The 17,783-nt window shown below is 44.4% G+C and overlaps 1 protein-coding gene across 1 annotated transcript in view; it reads left to right on the top strand.

Annotated features, from left to right (window-relative positions):
* LOC146064817 (cytochrome P450 2C5-like) overlaps positions 1-17,783 on the top strand; it is a 51,166-nt gene that overhangs the window by 23,391 nt on the left and 9,992 nt on the right. Inside the window, exon 4 of the mRNA XM_083178714.1 lies at positions 5,277-5,426. Coding sequence (XP_083034840.1) covers positions 5,277-5,426 — 150 coding nt within the window. The remainder of the gene's footprint in view (positions 1-5,276; positions 5,427-17,783) is intronic.

The following is a 17,783-nucleotide window of genomic DNA, read 5'->3' as shown; positions in this document are numbered from 1 at the left end:
TACTGGCGGAATTTAACCCTTCCTTTAAAATGTATAAGGGACTCGTCAATACAAATAAATTTTTCAGGGATGTACATCTCTGCAAATTTGGCACTGAAATGATCAATGACCGGCCTGACTTTGAATAGCCGGTCAAAGGTGGGATCATCTCTGGGTGGGCACTGTGCATTATCGTTGTAATGCAAAAATTTAAGGATCATCTCAAAACGAGCCCGAGTCATGGCCATACGGTAAAATGGGGTGCTGTACAGAACATCTGTACTCCAATATTGCCTAATTTCTGGCTTTTTTACTATGCCCATATGAAACACCAGACCCCAAAACGTCATCATCTCTACTGCATCTACAGGGGTCCACCTAGCAAATGATGACATGGGGTTTTGAGCAATAAACTGCTGGGCATATAAATTAGTTTGGTCCACCATTAAATTTATAAAATCATCAGAGAAAAATAATTTGAAAAAGTCAATTTCTCTGAGACCTGTGGAATCAAATTGGATTCCTGGCATGGCCAAAAACTCAGGAACCTGGGGCTCAAAATTGTCTGGTGGTGGGGTCCATACGAGATCAATTATTGGGGGGGGGGGTCTCAGCTGCTCTACGGGGGCGTCTTTGAGGGGGTCCCTCATCACCAGAGGAGGAAGAGGAGCTTAAGACGAATCCTTCAAATTCCCCGCTTGCCTCACTGGCTGTGTCAGAGTCAGAGGCAAGCATGGCATATGCCTCCTCCGCTGAATACATTCTACTGGATGACTGGGATGACATTTGGGATGACATTTGGGATGCCATTTTTATTTTTGTGTTACTGGTAGTGAAATGTTTCAACACGTGTATAGTGTAGGGGGGGGTACAAACTTTGGTACTTGTGAGTTATCCGGACGCCCGATTTCAAAATCGGGTCGGATCGGGCACATCGCATCGCATCGCATGCGACCATCGGATGCGATGCGATGCGATGCGATGACCCGATTTTTCCATAGGAATCAATGTTAAAATGGACTGAGTCCATTTTAACATGGAATTCAATGGGAAAAAGGGGTCCTTTTCATACCCCTACTATCCAAGTGGGCATGGAGTTGGATATAAACCTGTGGCGAGCGCAGCGAGCCACCGAGCCCGAAGCGTGGCGAGCGTAGCGAGCCCCGCGAGGGGACACGGAATACCGTCCCCTCGCGGGGCTCGCTTCGCTCGCCACGCTTCGGGGCTCGGTGGCTCGCTACGCTCGCCACAGGTTTATATCCAACTCCATGCCCACTTGGATAGTAGGGGTATGAAAAGGACCCCTTTTTCCATAGGAATCATTTTAACATTGATTCCTATGGAAAAATCGGGTCATCGCATCCGATGGTCGCATGCGATGCGATGCGATATCGCATCGCATCGCATCTGATTGTATGCCTTAACTTAAGGCATACAATCAAAAAATCGGGCGTCCAGATAACTCACAAGTACCCAAACTTTATTTCAACCCGGGGGGTATGTAGTGTGTAGTGTGTATGTAGTGCAGAAAAAAAAAATACTTTATACAGGAATTTGATCCCAATAAAAAAAAAAAAAATTGAAGGGGTTAAAAAAAAAAAAAATTGAAGGGGTTAAAAAAAAAAAAAAGGTCCTGCGCCAAAAATTTAGCACAGATGTTGGTCAGTAACGTCCGTCACTGAACAGCGCTCAAAGGCAACAGGAATTTGATAAAAAAAAAAAAAATAGATCAACCCTGTGCCGAAAAAGCTGATCAGTGATGTACGTCACTGATCAGCGCACAGTGGCCACAGGACACCCACAAAATCACAGTGTGTGTAAAAAAATTAAAAAAAGACCCCACAGCACCCTCAAAAAAAAAAAAGGTGATCAGTGATGCGACACTGATTACCAGTGAGGGGCAGCAGGTGCAACTGACAGTGCAACTGGCAGCAACTGACAGGTATATATATAAAAAAAAAAACTCTGCACCCTCAAAAAGTTGCTGATCACCTCAGATATAGTGATCAGCACAAAAGGCGGGGGCAGCAGACACAAAATATAGCACTCTCTATCACTCTCTGTCACTATCTCTCTCTATCTCTCTATCTCTCACTATCTATCACTCTATGACACTGCAGCAGCAGCACTGACAGTTATATATATAAAAAATAACCCCTGCACCCCCAAAAAGTTGCTGGGGGTGCACAAAAGGGGGGCAGCAGACACAAAATATAGCAGTCTCTATCACTCTCTGTCACTATCTCTCTCTATCTCTCTATCTCTCACTATCTATCACTCTATGACACTGCAGCAGCAGCACTGACAGGTATATATATATATAAAAAAAAAACTGCGCCCCCAAAAAGTTGCTGATCAGTTAATTTATACTGATCAGCACAAAAGGGGGGGCAGCAGTCAGTTATATAAAAAATATATAGCACAATCTGTCACTATCTCTCTATCTCTCTCTATCTCTCTCTATCTCTCTCTATCTCTCTCTATCTCTCTATCTATAACTCTATCACACTGCAGCAGCACAAAATATAGCACTCTCTGTCACTAGCCCTCTCTATCTCTCTCTATCTCTCTCTCTCTATCTCTCTATCTATAACTCGATGACACTGCAGCAGCACAACACAGCACAACACAGCACAGGAAGTCACAAGAAGTAGCAAGATCCAGGCAGTGATCAGGTAAGTATTTTGCAAGGTTCAGGTCAGTATACTGCGGCAGCTAGGCACGCTGACCGCACTGCACGCAATTCCAGACCGGAATGGCGTCTGCAGTGCAGTCACCGTTAGTTTAAACCCCCCTCCATGGCTGTGATTGGTTCGTCGGTCCGACGAACCAATCACGGCCTTTGGGGGCGGGCGGGGTGAGGTGGGGTGACACCAGTGTCACCCTTACACCCCGCGGTGATTGGTGCTGTACTTTACAGCACCAATCACCTCCGATCCCTGTGTCACCGGCGAACGTTATTCGCCGGTGACACAGAAAACGCTGTGAATGGCTGTTCACACTGAACAGCCAATCACAGCGATCGCCGACGGGGGGGGCGGCATCGCAGCCCCCCCTGGGCATGCAGGGACATGTCTGCTGTCAGGGACAGCTGACATGTTTAAACTGTCACCGCGTCTATAGACGCGGTGGCAGTTAAATTGCATGACGTACATTTATGCCATGTGTCGGGAAGTACTTCCCGACCATGACGTAAATGTACGTCAAATGTCGGGAAGGGGTTAAAACCAGGGTTTTGTTGATTAAACTAAAATGTCTATTTCAGGGCTAAAATGAAAACCGATCCACTGACTAATTGAGGCATCCGGTGCCATTTTATCAGAGGTTGCCCGTGTGCAGACTATGGGGGGTATTCAATCCCACCAGTGACAGTCCGAATTGTCGAGCATTTGTTTTTCTCGTTTTGCTCGACATGAATATTTAGCTCGACAAGTCGAGTTCTCGCCTATTCAAACTGTAATTTCAATCCCACCAGTAACAGTCCGAATTGTCGAGCATTTGCATTTGGTTTTCTCATTTTGCTAACTGAAAATTTAGCTCGACAAGTCGAGTTCTCATCTGCTCGACAAGTCGAGTTCTCCCCTAGAGAGGAAAGTGGCAATTGTCAGAGATAGGCTTCATTTTTATAGTCAATTATATAAAAGTAGATATCTTGTTAAAAATGAAAAATCTCCTATAAAAACCATTTCCAAATCAGCAGACTGCACAATGCTGGTATCTCCCTGAAGTCTCAGTACAGGAATGAGAGCTCTGAGGTAAATTGCATTACATTGCATTGTAGAAGTAAACAAAATAATGGCAACAAACAAACATTGTATCCTGAGTAATTCTGCCCCAGCATGGATACAAGGGACCTAAACATAGGTGTTTGATCAAACCAGAAGTAGACATAAATAGACATGTATACAGAAGACTTTCAATGGGCAAAATGCAGCACAGTGAACATGAAAGGTGAGCAGAAAAAAAGATAATACTTCTTATATGCCAAACGGAATAATTTATACAAATGCGTAATAATACAAGCTGAAAACTGATGCTGACAATGGAATAATGGGTTAAAGCATACCATATAAACATGCAGCAAATGTAAAGTTAATCAAAAGAGGAATATTTAGCAAAATATCACAAAGACAGAAGTCAAGATAAGCACTACAAACATTAGTACAATCCTGCATATACATTTAACACAATTTATGAACATGCAACAAGAGAAACTCCCTTGTCACGACAGAAATAATTGTCGAGTTAAATTTGAGGGAAGAGTGATTTCAAACAGTCGAGGTCAGGTGAATTCTTTGACATTGAATAGGCTGCAGGAATTATCTCGACAGATTTTACCCAAAATAACTCGACAAGTCGAGAAATTTTCAACTCGACAGTCGAGGAAACCGAAAACCAAATCAAAACTAGACAATGAATAGGCGACATCATAAAAAAAACAACCTCCCGTCGAGAAAACAACAAAGCTCAACAAAAATAACAAGCTCGACAGACATTGAATACCCCCCTAATTCGCAATAAAACTGTCACAGTACATGAATTAAAAAAAATATATATATATACATACACACATTAAATATAAGTTTTTAAATTCAGGTATTGATTAATGACAATTACAAATGATCTTAGAATTTGGTTAGCAGTCTGAGGTTCCCAAATGAGGTCCTCAAGGCAAACTAATGGTCCAGGTTTTTAAGCATAACCAAGCTCAATCTCTTCAACAGTACCTCAATCAACTTTATTTCACCATCTGTGATTACCCATGGATATCCTTAAAACCAGGGTTTTGTTGATGAAACTAAAATGTCTATTTCAGGGCTAAAATGAAAACTGATCCACTGACTAATTGAGGCATCCGGTGCCGTTTTATTAGAGGTTGCCCATGTGCAGACTATGTGTGGGCCCCTCCTCTTCATGGTACAGTAGACTCTGGCATGTACCGATCTCTGGAAACATGGCACCCCAGAGACAAAAAAAATGTGTTCTAAAAATTGGCAAAACCATGCTTCACTGCAGGTGGGGCAGATGTAATGTTCAGAGAGAGAGAGTTAGATTTGTGGGAGTTATATTGTTTCTGTGCAGGGTAAATACTGACTGCTTTATTTTTACACTGCAATTTAGATTTCAGTTTGAACACACCTCACCTAAATCTAACTCTCTCTGCACGTTACATCTGCCCCACCTGCAGTGCACGTGGTTTTGCCCATTTTGAGAACAAACTTGTCCTATGATCAGGTCTGAATTAGTCACCTTGAATTATATTTTCATTAATATGAATATGTTTTTCTTCCACCCAGGAATTCTGTTTTCAAACAATGAAACCTGGAAAGTGATGAGACGGTTCACACTATCAACGCTACGAGATTTCGGGATGGGGAAGGAAACAATTGAGAACAGGATTGGAGAAGAATGTGATTGTTTAGTGGAGACGATAAAATCAAACAAAGGTCTGTCATTGGTTTATTTTACATTTCCACCCTGTTCAATACTTGTATTGTCTACAACATTTACAATAAGTCTTTGGTCTATACAGTGGCGCACGCAGGGGGGTTTCTGAGTACCTGGAAACCCACCCCGACAGGACGTAAACATTTTGGGAGACACGGCTCTACAGTGCCATTAAAGCTGCCAGTGGATCTCTGTGCTTTAAAAAGTTTGTGATGGCTGGCAGGAGCAAGAGATAGAGGCAGGCAGTGGCAAACAGCAAGGTGGCAGACGAAAGCAACTGGCGGATCTCCCTTTGCTTTGCATAGCATAGGAGACTGCAATCATGAGCTGGAGGAAATGGCGATCAACGGAGGTGCTCCCTTCCCAGGGCTTAAGGTTAGGGGTGGGGAGAGAAAGACATGGCGGCCAGCGGAGATGCTCCCTACCCCGCGCTTAAGGTTAGGGGCTGGGGAGAGGAAGACGAGGTGGCAGGCTGAGGTGCTCTCTTCTCCGGGTTTAAGATGGTGGCGGGTGGGGAGAGGAAGATGCAGTGGCCTTCTTAGGTGCTCCCTTCCCCAGGCTTAAGGTTAGGGGCGGGGAGAGGAAGAGGTGGCGGCCGGCGGAGGTGCTCCTTTCCCCAGGCTTAACGTTAGGGGGTGTGGAGAGGCTTAAGGTCGGGGTTGGGGCTGAAAGGAGGAGCGGGCAGTGACTGGCGGAGGGGACCTGCACACAGGTACTAGCTAGCAGTCAGCTGCTCTGTGAGCTGCAGACAGGTAGTTAGGAGTCGGCTGCTGAGGGAGGGTGTGAGCAGAGGAGTGGTGCTGGGTAAGGGAGGAGGACAAAAAAAACCACCCTACCCACTTCCTCTAATATGGTGCCCCCTATCATTTTGCTCCCTGTGTGTGTGTGTTGTGTGTATATATATATATATATATATAGAGAGAGAGAGAGAGAGAGAGAGAGAATGTATACTCCCACCATCGGTCGCCGTAATCCGGCGTTCTGTGTACGATGGTGTGGAGTATTGAATAAATGCTCGTTGGACTTGATTGCCTTGGTTATTGAGGAAGTGGGAACAGAATTGAAAAAAATACAGGTGGAGATTAGTGATTATGAGAAAGAGTCAAATAGCACTCTAAAAGCCGATAAATCAGAAGATTGGCTTGATAAACTGAAAACGCAAATTGAGAAGTATAAAACAGATCTGATTGCGTTCAAAAGAAAAAAACTTGAGACGGTAGAGGCAGATTACCAGAGACATCTGGTGTATAAGTGGTTAACAGGTGAAAACACAACCCAAAGGTATGCTCCTAATGCCAGGGTGAGAGATAATTATAGATCAAAACAGCGTAGCCACTATCGAAATCCAGAGACCACTCAACCTAATTCCTCCTCTGAATCTGACACGTGTGATAGTCTGCCCCCTGTTAGAGGTGCCCAGTACCAACAATCGGCTCCTTTTTTAGATCAGGGTCCCGGAACAAACCGGAGAGACTTCTTAAGCTGCAAGGCAAAAGACCGCACCCGCGGAGGGGAAGGAAATCGAGGTGTAGGCCGGGGACGGGGATACAGAAACCCAAGGAACTGATTTTCAACCTGTCCTCCCGCTCACTAACGGAAGCAGAAAATTCATTGCTCTCTAAAGGTCTCAACTTCATCCCCACGAACAAATTTGACTCATTCCAGTGGTCTATTGACCACTTTAAGATGGGGAGGAAGTTGAGATTAAGAGAATACTTTGACAATAAAATGAGTGCTAACCAGACCCCTATCTCCAATGTCAAAAAAGTTTTCAAAAAACCTAGTCTTTTTGACCCCATCAGTACAAACACCAGCCTCAAAACCTTTTTAAGAGTTACTGATCAGAAGTGCAGAGCTAAAGCCACTACTGAAAGGGTCTATGACAACTTAACCAAGGCTGAAAGAGCAGCGCTGAAAACATTAGAACTGGACACCTCCATAGTAATTTGCAATGCGGATAAAGGGGGGTCCATTGTTCTACAAAACACTTCTGACTATGATGTTGAAGTGAGGAGACAACTCGCTGACAATAAAACATACCTTAGAATAGAAACTAACCCAATGGGTAACATCAAAAAAAAGGTTGACGAAATTCTTAAACTGGGGTTGCAGCAGGGGTGGCTTGATGAGGAGACTGTGGACTACTTGACAGTGGCACATCCAGTTTGCCCTATTTTGTATCTATTACCTAAGGTACACAAGTCCCTCATCAACCCTCTTGGGCGCCCCATAATATCTGCGAGAGGATCCATTTTGCAACCAGTGGCCAAGTTATTGGATCATTTCTTGCAACCTCTGGTGCAAAGTACCCCCACTTATCTAAAGGATACTGCCCAATTTCTACAGGACATCAGGGGACTAGGGATCATAGAACAGGATTGTATTCTATGTACCCTAGATGTTAATTCTCTATACACAATAATTCCCCATGAAGCCGGTATAGAGGCAGTAAGTCTAGCCATGCTTAGTGGTCCTTATGTTGGTCCTCCTACTGAATACATGATGAGTTTGTTGGAGTTGGTTTTGAAGTATAACCACTTTTTGTACCAAGATGAATATTTCATTCAGTTGGCAGGGACTGCTATGGGGTCCAATGTGGCCCCTGCCTTTGCCAACCTGTATATGCACCATTTCGAACAAATGTATATTTTCTCACATGTTTCTCAAAATTTGAGATACTACAAGAGATACATTGACGACATTTTTCTGATCTGGCGGGGTGATGAGGTATCTTTTTTTTAAAAATGGTGTCATCACTCAACGAACTAAATACTCCGGTCCGCTTTACCCATGCCTCAGATTCACAGAGCATGAACTTCCTAGATATCACAGTCCTGAAGACTGGCCAATTCTTGGACTATACTCTGTTCAAAAAATCAACAGATAGAAACACGCTACTATGGGCTACTAGCCATCATCCTGATTCCTTGAAGTCCAAGTTACCCATCTCTCAATTCCTGAGAGTGATGAGGAATAATTCGAAAACAGATTTCATGGAAATTCAACTAATAGAATGCTCTGAACGCTTCAAGGAAAGGGGGTACAGCTCAAAGGACATACAGAGTAGCCTCACCAGAGCCAGAAAAAGGTTCAAAGAACAAACAGAGAAGACTACAGATGGTACAGCGCCCGCACGGATGATCATGAATATTCATTGTGACACTAACATCAAGAATACTCAAAAGATCATCAAAGATCAATGGTCTTTAATTTCCTCTGACGAAGCATTCAAAAAAATGGGGCCTACACAACCACTATTAAGTATATCCAGAGGGCGCAATCTACAAGATAGACTTCTGCGACCAAACATGAAAGCAGCAAAGGTACACCAGGATAAGTGGCTTACCAAAAAAAACGGCTGCTATAAATGCCTAGGTTGTACAACGTGTAGAGCCCTAATCACTGGTCCATTCTTCTGCCATCCCCACAAAGGTACTAAAATCTACCTGAAACATCGTCTTTATTGTCAACTTGATCATGTTATTTACTACTTGATCTGCCCCTGTGGCCTAATGTATGTGGGGAAGACAGTACAGACTTTGAGGGAAAGGATCAATCAACATAGATCGTCCATTCGACTGGCTTACTCTACTGGGGCCACGAATAAACCAGTGGCGGCCCACTTCATGAGAGAAGGACACCAGTTATCTACACTAAGATACATGGCGATAGATTGGATCCCACCTCTCCCTCGAGGTGGTGACAGGGGACTGTTACTGTTGAAACGAGAGGCGAGATGGATCCATCAATTGGACACTGTGAGCCCTAGGGGCTTGAATGAAAAAACCCACATGAATATTTTTCTGTAAATAACATCCTTTTGTGTTGGAATCAAGGTGCTTCCTTGATGATTTGGAGTCATCACCCTATGACCAATAGATCATTTGCTCTTTAATCCACTTTAACACTATTTTTGGAAAAAAAAAAAATCTCTTTTTTTGACCTTTTCATAATTAGTGCTACCCAGGACTTGAGGTATGACCTACCCATCTCACTTGATCAGGTGGGCCTATGTTGGAGTCCATCCCTGAGGAGTGAGTGGCTGGCTCGCTTTTTAATTTTATCTGTATGTTTTGTATAAACTAGGTTTGATATATCTATTAGTAACTATGCCTCTTCTAGTACCATGCAGTCAGGTAAAGTGGTCTCCACTATTGTAGTGCAATGCATTTTTTGGGTTTCCCTTCTACTTAACCTGCAGGACCAGCACATGATGTGTTAATACATCTCTTTTTATATGTACTAGGTTGCTGGCCGCCTGGTGTACTTTATAAGTGACTGTCTATATAATATGCAATTAGATTTGTAAAATGCGCTGGTTTGTTTGTATTGGTAACCAGGCAACCGCGAGATGCAGTCTCAAGTGATGCGATGCGTTCCACAGCGTGTGGTTGGAACGCAGCAGTATGACCCCGCTGTACTTCCGGGTCCTGCCTGTCAGCTACGTGCGCTGTAGTCACTTCCGGGGGATGCGTTCCAAATCAGTGGAACGCACGCCGGTTTATGTGCTACATGCCGTCCCTGCTGCAGCTGACTTTAAGGTATTGGCTTTCTGTCATTCCGCTCCTGTTTACTAAGGTAGCGGTGGTAATGTTAATGATGTGCATAAGCAATATCAGCTATTGTTGTACTACTGTCTGATTTTTAATTGCTAATTGTCTAGGGAGGGTCACTTCCTGCCAGCATGGTACTTAAGTTGGGTCTGATTGTCAGTGTGTTAGACGCTTTGGGAGCTGTGAACCATCTTTTGCATTGGTCTTGACAAATGGCCCAGAGAGGCTCGAAACGTCGACAATCTGTACTTTAAAATCCTGGTGATGTATTAAATTTTTTATATTGCATCTTCAAACAACAGTCTGGTGAGTACTCTCTATTTTGGACATTTTCTATATTGGCTGTAACCCCTCTTCTGCCGGATTATAGCCTGGGATGTGGCACCCCAACAGATGGACTTGTGAGTTGTGAGTGCCGGCTCTTCCCTATTGATATATATATATATATAGAGAGAGAGAGGGGCCTGGCACTCCTCCGCCAACAGGTGGTGGCTTTTAGTATGCTTGCCCGGGTGCACACAATTGAGCCACAGCGTGCTCCAACATAGGAATAAAAGGATGCGTCACTCCAGGGGCTTCACCACAAAGACATTTATTGGAGCTTGTCAACGGCGTTTCGGGACACTTCCCGTCATCAGGACTATTGTCCTGATGACGGGAAGTGTCCCGAAACGCCGTTGACAAGCGCCATTAAATGTCTTTGTGGTGAAGCCCCTGGAGTGACGCTTCCTTTTACTCCTATATATATATATATATATATATATATATATATATATATATACCCTCCTTGTTGGCGGCGGCACTCAGGGACTCAAACCGTAGTTGCTTCAGTGAAACATTTATTGCTCTACGTTTCGGAGGCCCCCTTCGTCAGGGGCGAGACCTCCGAAACGTAGAGCAATAAATGTTTCACTGAAGCAACTACGGTTTGAGTCCCTGAGTGCCGCCGCCAACAAGGAGGGTATAGTAGTGGAGAGTCCACCACGGAGGGCAAGACACCCCAAGTAAGGGGCAACAGAGTGCCGGGAGAGAGTGTATATATATATATATATATATATATATATATATATATATATTGCTCACATATTTAAGCTACACAATCAAAATACATTTAGCAATTAAGCGAGGACACAGTGCTGGACACCCCCGCACATGTGAAAAGTCGACGCGTGTTTCGCTGTGAGCTTTCTCAGGACCTTGTCCTCACTTAATTGCTAAATGTATTTTGAATGTATAGCTTCAATTTATGAGCCTCATTAGTGTGTAATCACATTGCTCCCAGCCACGGCAGTCTTGACGGTTTCATACATTGAGACAGCAGCTGCACAGACTGGGTGCACTACAGACGGGGCCCAGCAGCAGCTGCATAGCAGCACACAGTCACTACCAGTCAGGGATGGAGGGGAGGTAGGGTGTTTAAATACCCCCAATACATTTGGTGGATGATCATTGGTATTGCACTCATCCGGCAACGCCACTGCCAATCACCAATCTGTTAAAATGTATAGCGATGCCTTGCGCTGTGGGCCGCCATGGCGGGCTGGTGCTATAACCACCATAGGTAGGCAGAATGAGCTGCGCTACATCTGTAGATTAAAGTTTGGACATGCCTGTCCCGCATCTAGTTTCTCTCCACATGTTACATCTGTCCCATCTGCAGTGCGTCATGTTTTACCCAGATGTACAGTACTTGCTGGCAGAACAAGCACCTGAAGGACTGCATGGGGAGGAGCAGAAGAAAATGATGGCATAATAAAATAATATAGCAAATTTAGGTTTCATCCAAACTCTTATATATTCCCTCTATATATCTCTTTAGGTGGGCTCATCAGCTCTTTTGGCTTCCATTATTGTATCTGTGTTGATAATACATTTATCTATTGGGGCAGTACGGATATATGTAATGGTTAGCATTACTGCCTCACAGCACTGAGGTCATGGGATTGGCACTAACTGTACAGAATTTGTATTTTTTCCCCGTACTTGCGTGGGTTTCCTCTGGGTACTCCGCTTTCCTCCCACAATCCAAAAATATATTGGTAGGTTAATTGACTGCCAACACATTAACCCTAGAATGTCTGTGTGTGTGTGTACATGTGGTAGGGAATATAGATTGTAAGCTCCGTTGGTTAGACCTCATTTAGAATATGGCGTACAATTCTGGGCCCCGCACTATAAAAATATGTATATCTATTGGGGCAGTACGGATGGTGTAATGGTTAGCATTACTGCCTCACAGCACTGAGGTCATGGGATTGGCACTAACTGTGCAGAATTTGTATATTTTCCCCGTACTTGCGTGGGTTTCCTCTGGGTACTCCGCTTTCCTCCCACAATCCAAAAATTTACTGGTAGGTTAATTGACTGCCAACACATTAAGCCTAGAATGTCTGTGTGAGTGTGTGTACATGTGGTAGGGAATATAGATTGTAAGCTCCGTTGGTTAGACCTCATTTAGAATATGGCGTACAATTCTGGGCCCCGCACTATAAAAAGGACATCATAGAATTGGAAAATGTCCAAAGAAGAGCAACAAAACTAATAAAGGGCATGGAGAATTTAAGCTATGAATATAGATCGAACCACTTAGGATTGTTTACACTAGAAAAGAGGCGTTCAGTGGCAAACGCAGGATTTTCAGAAGGGGGTTTCCAGAGGGGTGGAGCAAAGCACGGAGATGGACACTTAGGTGACCCAGTATATGCCGAGTCAGTTAAAGTATTATAGATAGACCAAATGTATATAAAAAATAATATATATATTTATATATATATATATATATATATATACACATACATACATACAGGGGCGTCAACAGCAGTGTATGACCCCTGGGCATAGCAATGTATTGGGGCCCCTACCGATCCTCCAGCGGTAGGGGTGGGGGAAGATTTGATGTCCTGCGGGTGGTAGGGGGTATTATATCAACCGCTCTGCATGTAGGGCCTGGATCAGTAATTTCCACTAATTACCCCTTTACTGCACAGATGGTGGGAGAAGGGGGCATTGGGCTGATTGAAGGGGCTCTGATATATAACTTCCAGGGTGGTAGAGGATGTTTAATATGCAGAGGAGGCGTGTATAGTGGAGTGGGCTCATTATTCATAATTTTGTGGTGGGAGGACAGCTTGCTTGACTGCAGATATCTCCAGTTCCCAGAAATAGATTTCTTAGATTGGAATGGAAAAACTAGAGAATCCCACCTACCAAATGGTATTGGGGACTAGGGGATCAGAGTTCAGGAGCAGAGCAATCTGCCAACGAGTATATAAAACTACATACCAGGTGTGGGGAGCTGGAGCAGTAACCAGCTGCTGGAAGGCTGATATCTCTGGTTCTGGGAACAGTAGAGACAAGCGTAGTGTCCTTCAAAGGGGAAGAGTCCCAGCTTTTGGAATATACCCTCAGAAAAACGCTAAGTCAGACAGAACCTGAAATATCTGACTGGGAATAACAATTAACAGGCTTGGATGGGGACCACTGCTTTAAAGTCAGATATCTCCGGTTCCCAAGGGCCGATTTTTACAATTCTTATATCCATGGAAAGAGGGGACCCTCAGCTTTCAGCTGAGGTTCCTTAGACTCCTGGGGGGGGGGGGGGTTTCTGGGTACTCAGAAACCCCCCTGCGTGCGCTACTGGTGTTTAAGGGGGGACATGCTAAACATGTACAAATATATCAGGGGACAATATAAGGAACTGTCAGACGCCCTTTTTGATGTAAGGAAAGAATCAAGGACAAGGGGGCATGAGTTTAGATCAGAGGAAAAAAGATTCCGTTCCATTTGACGAAAACAAGCTATGGAACTCTCTACCTGGGGATGTGGTGTCAGCTGACACAATACACACATTTAAAATAAGGTTGGACAAACATCTATTGGTTAAAAATATACAGGGGTATAAACAATAGTCATAACCTGTCCTTAAAACAAGGGAGGAAGCTAATACACCAAGGTTGAATTGGATCAGTGGCGTAGATAGTGTAAGGCAGCCCCCGCTGCCGCTTGGGGGAGCGAGGGCTGCCTGGGCGCCAGCACCTGCCCGGCGGCCGACGCACTGAGTGTGACAAAGAGAATAATCTCTGAGTATGTCACACTACAGTACATGTTGCTTGTGCCGCGGCCGCCTGCTGCTGCCCGCACGCTCGCAGAGCACAGGCGAGTCTGCCGTGGTGTGGGCACAGCTATGACACTGTCGGTCAAAAAAAAAAAAAAATCTTACTTGAAGGGCGGGCGGGCGGGCTGGCGGGCTGTCCAATCGGGCTGTTCAATGGGAGTGAGAACGGGCTGTTAAATGGGAGGGAGCGCAGCCTGGATGGAGTGTCAGAGACAGCAGTGTCTGCTGGTCTCTGCCTCAGCTTCTCCCACACGCTGGAGAGGCCATAGGAGAGGAGCCATGAAGACAGCAGGGAGGAAGCAGAAGAAACAAACAGTGTCCCACCCAGTCCCCACACCTGACTTGTTAAAAACAGAGGTGCATTGTTATTTACATCAATATAAAGAACTATATTTAAAATAATTATATGTATATATACTGTATATGTGTGTGTGTGTGTGTGTGTGTGTGTGTGTGTGTGTGTGTGTGTGTGTGTATGTATGTATGTATGTATGTATGTATGTATGTATGTATGCAAGTATGTATATATAAATCTCACAATGAGTCAATATGTATTATTACTACTGTGCTCCACCACCTAACTCTGCCTGTTTGCAGGGTTTGCGTTGCCCGCCAGCAGGAAACTGGGATGACAGCAGTGGCCAATGGGGGGGCGGGGGGGGGGGGCAACTATTTTTTTGGCAGGGGGGAGCAAAATTTATAGTTACGTCACTGAATTGGATGGATGTGAGTCTTTATTCAACCTTAACTACTACTAACCTTAACTACTCTTTCTGACAAAATCCTTCTTAGATGGACAAAACCATATGCACTGCGGGTGGGGCAGATGTTACTTGTGCTAAGAGAATTAGATTTGGGTGGGGTTTTTCTTCAAAGTGAGATCTATATTGCAGTGTAAAAATAAAGCAGTCAGTATTTACCCTGCACAGAAACAAAATAACTTGCCCAAATCTAATTCTTTCTGCACATTTTTTACATCTGCCCCCCTGCAGTGCACATGGTTTTGTTCATCTAAGAAGGATTTTGTCAGAAAGAGTGAACTAGAATAAAGCCATATGTAACTATGTAAATATTCTCTGTAAGCACTGCAGAATATGTGTGCGCAATATAAGAAACTATTATTAAATAAAATAAATTAATAAATATCTACCCCACAACCTCGCATGACATTCCCCCATCTCTTCTCACATACTGTATCTCACGTTGTCTTCTATTTTCTCCTGGACTACCCAGCTCTTTCTTAAACTTAATATGTCAAAGACTGAGCTGATCATCTTCCCACCCTCCCACATAACCTCACCTCCCATGATTTCTTAATGCATTGACAACACTTTGATCTCCTCTACTCCATAAGTGCACTTTCTTGGAGTTATTCTTGACTCTTCTACACATTCAGTACATCTTGTAGTCCTGCTATTTCGGTCTCAAAATATCTTCAGGATGAGACCCTTTCTCATGCATGAGGCAAATAAGATCCTCATCACCTCACTGGTTATCTCCAGACTGGTCTACTGTAACCTCCTCTTATCTCCAGAATGGACTACTGTAACCTACTCTTATCTCCTCTTATTTCCAGACTGGACTACTGTAACCTCCTCTTATCTCCAGACTGGACTACTGTAACCTACTCTTATCTCCAGACTGGACTACTGTAACCTCCCCTATATTTTCTTATCTCTAGACTGGACTACTGTAACCTCCTCTTATCTCCAGGCTGGACCACTGTAACCTCCTCTTATCTCCAGGCTGGACTACTGTATCCTCCTCTTATCTCCTCTTATCTAAAGACTGGACTAAAGTAACCTCCTCTTATCTCCAGACTGGACTACTGTAACCTACTCTTATCTCCTCTTATTTCCAGACTGGACTACTGTAACCTCCTCTTATCTCCAGACTGGACTACTGTAACCTACTCTTATCTCCAGACTGGACTACTGTAACCTCCCCTATATTTTCTTATCTCTAGACTGGACTACTGTAACCTCCTCTTATCTCCAGGCTGGACCACTGTAACCTCCTCTTATCTCCAGGCTGGACTACTGTATCCTCCTCTTATCTCCTCTTATCTAAAGACTGGACTAAAGTAACCTCCTCTTATCTCCAGTCCAGACTGGACTACAGTAACCTCCTCTTATCTCCTCTTCTCTCCAGACTGAACTACTGTAACCTACTCTTATCTCCTCTTACTTCCAGACTGGACTACTGTAACCTCCTCTTATCTCCAGACTGGACTACTGTAACCTCCCCTATATCTTCTTATCTCCAGGCTGGACTACTGTATCCTCCTCTTATCTACTCTTATCTAAAGACTGGACTAAAGTAACCTCCTCTTATCTCCAGACTGGACTAATGTAACCTCCTCTCATCTAAAGATGGACTACAGTAACCTCCTCTTATCTGGGCTCCATGTCTGTTACCTTCTTCCACTCTATTATATCCTAAATGTTGCTGCTTGGCTCCATTACCTCTCCAAACATACTACATTCACAATCCCTTTCCAGCAAGCCCTTCTCTGGCTCCCATTCCAATTATGGACCAATTTCATACTTCTCACAATCACTTCCAAAGCCCTTACCCAATCCTCTCCTATCGAAATCTCTAATTTCATCTCCTTTTACACACACACCTGCCCGTTTTTCCTCCGTGTTGATTACTTTTTCCCTAGCCTACCTTCAATATTGTGCTGCTTCCTACCACTGGGACTCTCTTCCTCACACTGGGCCTTATTCATGTCTGTGCGGCCGGAGCCGAATATGCGGCCAGGACCGTGCGTCCTAAACCCCGCCTTCCATGCGGATCGCTCACTCCGTCGGAATGCGGTAAGCCGCTGACCGCACGGAGCACGAGTGGATTTCTCATGTATACACCTCCTCCATCTCTGGGAACCTCCCCCATCATTCGATGGTCGCAGACCATCAAATGCAGGACCGAGTGGTCAGGCAGCTCCCGCAAGCTCAGACCACTCGGGCATTTCTCAGTGCAAAAGCAGGGATCTGGGCGGGCAGCTGACATCTGGCAATGTCATATGTCCGCCCCCTACACGTGCATCACGGCCGCATTACCATACGTACGCCCAGCGTTTTCATGGGAACGCCCATGAAACGCGGGGCGTATGCATATGTTAATGAGGCCAAACAGCCCTTCAGGCCCCTCTCCTCCCCCTGTTCATAGTGTAAACAATTCATGCGGAATTTGGACGTATGTCCCTTTCGCACATGCGCAGATATGCCTCTGCACATGCGCAAACACAAAACATCGGCGGAACGAACGCACGCGGACATATCCGCACCAACCAGAATAAGGGCCCTTATCAGACTCCTGAGGCGCCCACAATTGAAAAATTCCCAATCTTGCAATCTGTGCCTATAAAGTACAGATGTTTACCAGTGATTTGCTATGTTTTTTAAATCTTTATTGAATTTTCAAATCTGAAATGCCCACACACGTCCTAATTGTAATCTCTATAGCATGGATTGTCAGCAGTGGAAGAATTGTATGGTTTTTTAAATGGTCACACAAAAGACTAACTGCCAACACACATTAGCAATGTAATGCTGATCATGATCACTTTTTGATCTCAACCATCAATAGGGGAAGTCCAAACATCAGCGATGGTTCAGGCCGATCATTACAACACCATTAAAATAGCCCCAGTCCATCGCTGATGAATGGCCAGCTTGAACCTCTCT

This window comes from Crinia signifera, chromosome 3, assembly GCF_055691185.1.
Source record: "Crinia signifera chromosome 3, ASM5569118v1, whole genome shotgun sequence".
Taxonomy (NCBI): Eukaryota; Metazoa; Chordata; class Amphibia; order Anura; family Myobatrachidae; genus Crinia; species Crinia signifera.
This window is presented reverse-complemented; position numbering and strand designations above follow the sequence as displayed.